This window comes from Tyto alba, unplaced genomic scaffold (assembly GCF_018691265.1).
Source record: "Tyto alba isolate M040663 unplaced genomic scaffold, T.alba_DEE_v4.0 Super-Scaffold_14, whole genome shotgun sequence".
NCBI classification, from domain to species: Eukaryota; Metazoa; Chordata; class Aves; order Strigiformes; family Tytonidae; genus Tyto; species Tyto alba.
Genome location: NW_024881276.1, coordinates 925,517 through 931,929, shown reverse-complemented (window position 1 = coordinate 931,929; position 6,413 = coordinate 925,517). Strand labels below are relative to the sequence as shown.

The 6,413-nt window shown below is 54.6% G+C and overlaps 1 protein-coding gene across 1 annotated transcript in view; it reads left to right on the top strand.

Annotated features, from left to right (window-relative positions):
- Positions 1 to 2,056: 2,056 nt before the first annotated feature.
- The window catches only part of ATP10A (ATPase phospholipid transporting 10A (putative)), a 122,615-nt gene continuing 118,258 nt past the window's right edge, over positions 2,057 to 6,413 (top strand). Inside the window, exon 1 of the mRNA XM_032982462.2 lies at positions 2,057 to 2,600. Coding sequence (XP_032838353.2) covers positions 2,158 to 2,600 — 443 coding nt within the window. The 5' untranslated portion in view covers positions 2,057 to 2,157. The remainder of the gene's footprint in view (positions 2,601 to 6,413) is intronic.

The window sequence follows — 6,413 nt, the reverse complement described above, 5'->3', positions numbered from 1 at the left end:
GTGTAAACAAGATAGAGGGCCGTCCAGAGAGAAGATGAAGCCTGAACAGTGCTTGAGCTCCTGGGGACCAGGGGTGAAGCAGAGCCCCACAAAACAGTGGGTCTCAGAGGCTAGTGGGCAAGTGGCATAAGTCCAGAAACCCTCTTTTTGGAGTATCTGCAGCTGCCTGTAAGGAGCCCTTGGGTGAGCGAAGCCTGGTTTCTGGGAACACAAAATGCATCAGGACCAAGGGTCACACCACAAAATGCATTGTGCTACAGTTTAGACACAGCCTGGAGTGACCTGTGGCAGCTTTTTACGCTGCCTGAGGAATCCCATATTCAAAAGGTCTGCTCTGAAATCCCAACCTAAAGTGATGCTGCAAAGTCTCATGTCATGCCCAGTAGCAAGAACCTTCATTATTCTCATATTATTTGTTCTTTAACCACCGGCATACATTTACTTGCTTGTGACTTTAGACTAAGTCTTTCAATCTGGATTATTCTCTCTCCTGTATTTCAAGTCTACGTATCTATCACGCTTTCTGTCTTCACCCACACCTGCATCTCTCTCCCCAAAGCATGGCACGCAGAACGCAGAGCACGAGGTAGGCATTTTCCATCCCTCGCTGGAAAGACCTACCACGAGGGAACAGAAAAATCCACATACAACCCAACACACGCTACAGCACATCTCCACCTGGATGTGCGCGGGGTCGGTGGCGTGCAACGCTTTCCACCAGACACCTCATTTTTGGTTGTCACCTTCGGGGTTTGTCCCCAGCACCACGAGTGCCACTGGCTGAACCGGGGCCCCGGGTAGAAGCGGGGTGTCGGGAGACGTTGTGCTGCACCGCCCGTGCTGAGCGAAGAGGCACCTGCAATCGTGGCACAGGGTTTTGGTCAGAAAGTGGAGTGCTGTGACACGAGCCTGCTGATAAAAACTCCCGCCGGCCGCTGCTCGTGGACCTTGGATAGAGGCCTGTGAGGGTGATACTCGCAAACTGAGATTAGAAAATACGTATTTGTGGAATAGAATTATTCAGATCAATTTCAGATGTTTTTAATCATTTAACAGTTACGCTGCAGAACAAATACTGATCTTTTGAGGAATAGTTGGAATAACTGTAGGGTGAGGGACTCATAAATCACCTTATGGGAGACGGTTTGGCCTTGTGGTGGCAGGTGCAAAGAAACGTAAAGAAGCTGCAAATTAGCAACAAAGCAGAGCAGGCCGGCCTGGCAGGACGAGGTGGACGTGAGCACAGGGCTGAGTTTGCGCCGAAGCGAGGGTCAGCTGGCGAGCACGGTGAGGAAGACTACGAGCCTTCCTCCGGAGACCCCCGACGACCACCCGAAGGCTCCGGCTGCCGGGCGCAGGAGGCATTAACTCGTGCTAAAAGAGTTCCCGGGAAAGTTCTGAATATGACACGAAGGCGGTGAACGTGTGGGATTAAGGTCGTGCAGACGCCGGTTGATTTCGTTCTCACGCGCACTCATTAGGAGGAGCTCTCCCCTGGGTGTCCGGCGCTGCCATAAAGAACGCCTGCTTTCCAAAACTCCCAAATTGAGACTTAGAGAGTGAATTAATTACCGCTTTCCGGTAACGCGGGAGCCGCGAACGCCTCACCGGCAATGCTCTCCTCTCCCGCTCCAGCCGCCTGCCGCTCCCCCCTCAGCCCCACACGCCGCCGCCCGCCAGGGGAGCGGGGGGGGGAGCGGGCCGGGGGGGGGGGGGTGGCCGCCCCGGGGCTGCCGGCGAGCGGGGCCGGGCCCGGTTGGCGCGGAAGCGCCGCGGCCCCGTTTCCCGCCCGCGGCCCCCCCCCCCCCCCCCCCTTCCCGCCCCCGCCATGGCGCACGGGACGGCGGCCGCCGCATCCCCCCCGCGGCCTGGGCCGGCCCGCCGGCGGGACGGGGCGAGGCCCGCGGGAGGAGGGCTCGGCTCGCCGCCTGCCCACGTCCCCTCCCCGGCCGAGGAGGAGGAGGAGGAGGAGGAGGAGGAGGAGGAAGCGAGCGAGGTCCCGCCAGAGCGGTTAGGAGAGGGTTTGCGAGAGCCCTCCTCCCCCCCCCCCCGGAGGGGAAGAGGGACGGAGAGCCGTGGCGGGCGGCGGGGGAGGAGGAGGAGGAGGAGGAGGATGATAACTTAGGGCCGTGCCGGGCGGTGGGGAGGGCGGCAGCGATGTCCCAGGGCACGGCAGGAGGAGAGGGAGCGCCCCAGGTGCTGCCGGAGGGGAAGGAGAGGCAGAGGAAGAGGAGGCGGAGGAAGAAGAAGGAGAGTAGGACGCGGCTGGTGCGCTCCAGCTTGCTGTTACCTGAGGCCGAGGTGGAGAAGTCCAAGAGGACGGTCCTGGCCAGCAACCGCCTCAAGACCACCAAGTACACGGCGCTCTCCTTCCTGCCCAAGAACCTCTTCGAGCAGTTCCACCGCCTGGCCAACGTCTACTTTGTGTTCATCGCGCTCCTCAACTTCGTGCCGGCCGTCAACGCCTTCCAGCCGGAGCTGGCCTTGGCCCCCGTGCTCTTCATCTTGGCGGTCACCGCCATCAAGGACCTGTGGGAGGATTACAGCCGCTACCGCTCCGACAAGGAGATCAACCACATGGAGTGCCTGGTGTACAGCAGGTGAGGTGGGGACGGGGACAGGATTGGGGAAAGGGATGGGGATGGGGACGGGATTGGGGATGGGGACGGGATTGGGGATGGGGACAGGGAGGGGGCCAGGATTGGGGATGGGGACGGGGATGGGGACGGGGATGGGGACAGGATTGGGGATGGGGACGGGGATGGGGATGGGGACAGGATTGGGGAAAGGGATGGGGATGGGGATGGGGACGGGGACAGGATTGGGGAAAGGGATGGGGATGGGGCCAGGATTGGGGATGGGGACAGGATTGGGGACGGGGATGGGGATGGGGATGGGGACAGGATTGGGGAAAGGGATGGGGATGGGGATGGGGACGGGGACAGGATTGGGGAAAGGGATGGGGATGGGGCCAGGATTGGGGATGGGGATGGGGACGGGGACGGGGATGGGGACAGGATTGGGGATGGGGACGGGGATGGGGATGGGGACAGGATTGGGGAAAGGGATGGGGATGGGGACAGGATTGGGGATGGGGACAGGATTGGGGACGGGGATGGGGATGGGGACAGGATTGGGGACAGGATTGGGGATGGGGACAGGGATGGGGACAGGATTGGGGATGGGGACAGGATTGGGGACGGGGATGGGGATGGGGACAGGGATGGGGACGGGGATGGGGACAGGATTGGGGACGGGGATGGGGATGGGGACAGGGATGGGGACAGGATTGGGGACGGGGACAGGGATGGGGACAGGGATGGGGACAGGATTGGGGACGGGGATGGGGATGGGGACAGGATTGGGGACAGGGATGGGGACAGGATTGGGGATGGGGATGGGGACAGGATTGGGGATGGGGATGGGGACAGGATTGGGGATGGGGACGGGGATGGGGACAGGATTGGGGATGGGGATGGGGATGGGGACAGGATTGGGGACGGGGATGAGGATGGGGATGGGAACAGAACTGTGGATGGGGATGGGGAGCACCGCGGTGGCAGCCGGCGGTGGGGCCCCGCCGGGCGTGAGGGCTCGGGCGAGCGGAGGTGTGGAAGCAGGGCAGCGAGCAGGTCGGTTGCGGAGGGCTTCCATTTCCACTCCAAGCGCAAAGAAACTTCCAGTTGCCCCTGGAGCTGGTGTATCCCATCTCTTTACTCAGAACTGCGGGAGTTCCTACAGTCCCGTACCTTCGGGGGAAAGCGAATCTGCTCTGGTCAGTGGGTTCCCCCAGTAAATCACTGATTTATGAGTAAGCAACTTTTTTTATTAAGTCTGCGCATATGCTTCAGGCTTGTTAGTGTTTTATGCTTTAAAGGAAGGACAGTGCGTGGAAAAGTGAATGCAAGCGTCGCAAGCAGTGTGTGATTTGCAAGCCTTTGTGTGAACGCTTCCCAGTGTGAGCGGCCAGTTACACCAGTGTATAGTTTCGGGCATTAATCTGGTTATAGCAACATGAGACCTCGCTCGAGCAATCTCTTAAGTCTTTGCTGAGTGAAGGAAGGATAGAGGCTGGAGGCTACTGCCTTTGAGTTAGGTCTGTGAGGTTTCATGACATGCAAAGTAGTGAGCCTAAGCAATGTTTGCTTTTCTAAAGGGGGAGACGGTCTTTCCACTGAACATTTACTTTTAAGCAAATGCTTTTTATTTATCATCTCAAGTGCCATCATTCTCTGTGACTTTGCTACTCCCTAGTGCTTGTGAATGGAGCATTAGGTCATTTATCTCCCTCAGAATTCATTTTTTTTTTTTTTTTTAAATAATCTGGGCTATAAATGTAGAGCACAGCTTTGGTATCTGTAAATCAGACTGAAATGATTTTTGCACCAACATTTATGTGCTCAGAATCCAGCTTTAGAGAATTTTTGATTTGCTTTTCTCTTAGTGACGGATAGTCATCTCAGTAGCTAAGGCTAAGGTTTTATGGGGACTGAGAGAAGAATATATTTTCCGAGAGAGCAGGTTTCTGTTTCTGATGCTTCTAAGTCTAACAGAAACGAAACACGTGCCAAGAAGCTTACACTCTGATTCCACAGGCTGTCTGGGAGGGGTCCTCTGGGCTGACGTAAGCACCAAGGCAGAGAGCAACTCTCCTATTGCAAGAAAGGGATCTGGAAAAAAATAATTAAAAAAAAAAAAAGCTAAAAAGAACTCAGAATAGGCTGCATTTTCAACATCAGCAGACTCATCTTGTTACTTCACAGATTTAAATCACACAAGAAACCTCACCCTGGGATATTCCTTCGCCAGTAGATAAGCGTGCATGGGAACACAATTAAAACGGTTTTATTTCTGTAAGCTAAACTGAAAATAATCTAGCCAAACCACACACACAGGCATCGCTAACCTACGGCTGTGCCTTGCGCCTTGCTTGCCTGTGATTGTCCTTGTCTCTGAACAGGTCTGGCATTGAGGGAGATGGGTGGCAGGAGGGCTGGTAAGGGACTATTCTTGCAGCAAAGTAAAATAGTGCTAATGAGGACGGTTAATCTAGCCTTTACCAAACAAAATCAGTTTAGAAATAAGCTCTCGTGTCTCCTAGTTTGAAAAGAAAGGAGAAGTACCTTTTGCAGAAGCTGTGCAAATTATTAACAAATACCAGTACTGGTATATTAATTCTGGAATGTTTTTCCCCCCTGCAATTTTCCATATCCCCCTCTGCTGTCAAAAATTAGACCCGACTATGAGAAGAGGTGTACCTCTGGTGTTAATGTCACTGGTGCTCTTTTGGGAGTCCCAGCTAAGTGCATTGCCCTTTGTGATCCTTGTGCCATTCCAGAGTAAAAGTCAGAATTGTTCCTTTTACTGTAGAGTTTAGATTACTGTCGAGTGACGCTTGCACAGTCTGGGGAGTAGTTTACCTTTGCCTTTGTGTCAAAGGCACGTGTTAGCCTAATCCCAGTGGGGCAGCGAATGTGCAATTTTAGAAGCTCCGTCACCTATTTAGGCCTAGCTTTCTGGCCGGGAGCAGAGCTGAACCACGCGTCCTTACAGCCCACTGCAGAAGCCTGGTCCCTGGCAGCAGCTCACTTATTTCCACCTTCCAGCAGTCCCTAGGAAAAGCTTCCTTCCCACAACTAAAAAATCAAAACAGGAGGTTAAAATAATTTGCTTATATATTCTTAATCTGCCCACTTTTTCTTCTTTTTTAGCCTTTTTAAAACTTCATCGAGTCACTGCTCGAACATCCTCCAGCCCCAGTGAGTGAGGTGGGACTAGAAGCTTGCTATTTTTGGAGATAAAAACTAAGATGCTCGTTAACTTGAGTGACAGGGAACCAAGATTGAGAGATTTGTATCAAGGTCATGAAAGTTGCTGGGTGTGAGTTCAGAAGAGCTATTTGCTCAGAAAGGTGTCAGGCCAGGAGAAACACGGGTGATTGGACATGACTTCACTTTGTTTCCTTAGTCTCTTCCTTTGTTTCTGGAAAATTGTTGAAGTATAAACGTCACTTTAGGAAGTGGTAAATGGCAGCTTTTCTCCCCACAACCGTTTTATGCCGATCACTTTATAAGTTTTACCACCTCTGGACTGAGCCAGACTCTCTCTCTCTCCCCCCACCCCCCGGCTCTGCCACTTCCTTGTGGTGTCACGCAGGCAGCCTTTGATGCAAACGCTGTCCTCGATGAGAGGTGCCTCTGTAGGTAGGGCAGCTTCATGAACACAGCCGCAGTCGTGTGCTCCCCTAGGGCTGCCGGAGAGCAGCGACTCAGCTCCTGCTGGCCAGGACTTTGTAGCTCTGAAAGAGGCCTTCTGCAAGACGTGCGTCCGAGTGCCAGGGCGGTCCTCTGTGCCACGATGGGCTCCGTTCCTGCCGGCCTCCCGCCGAGCTGCAAGAGAGCCGCCTCAAACAT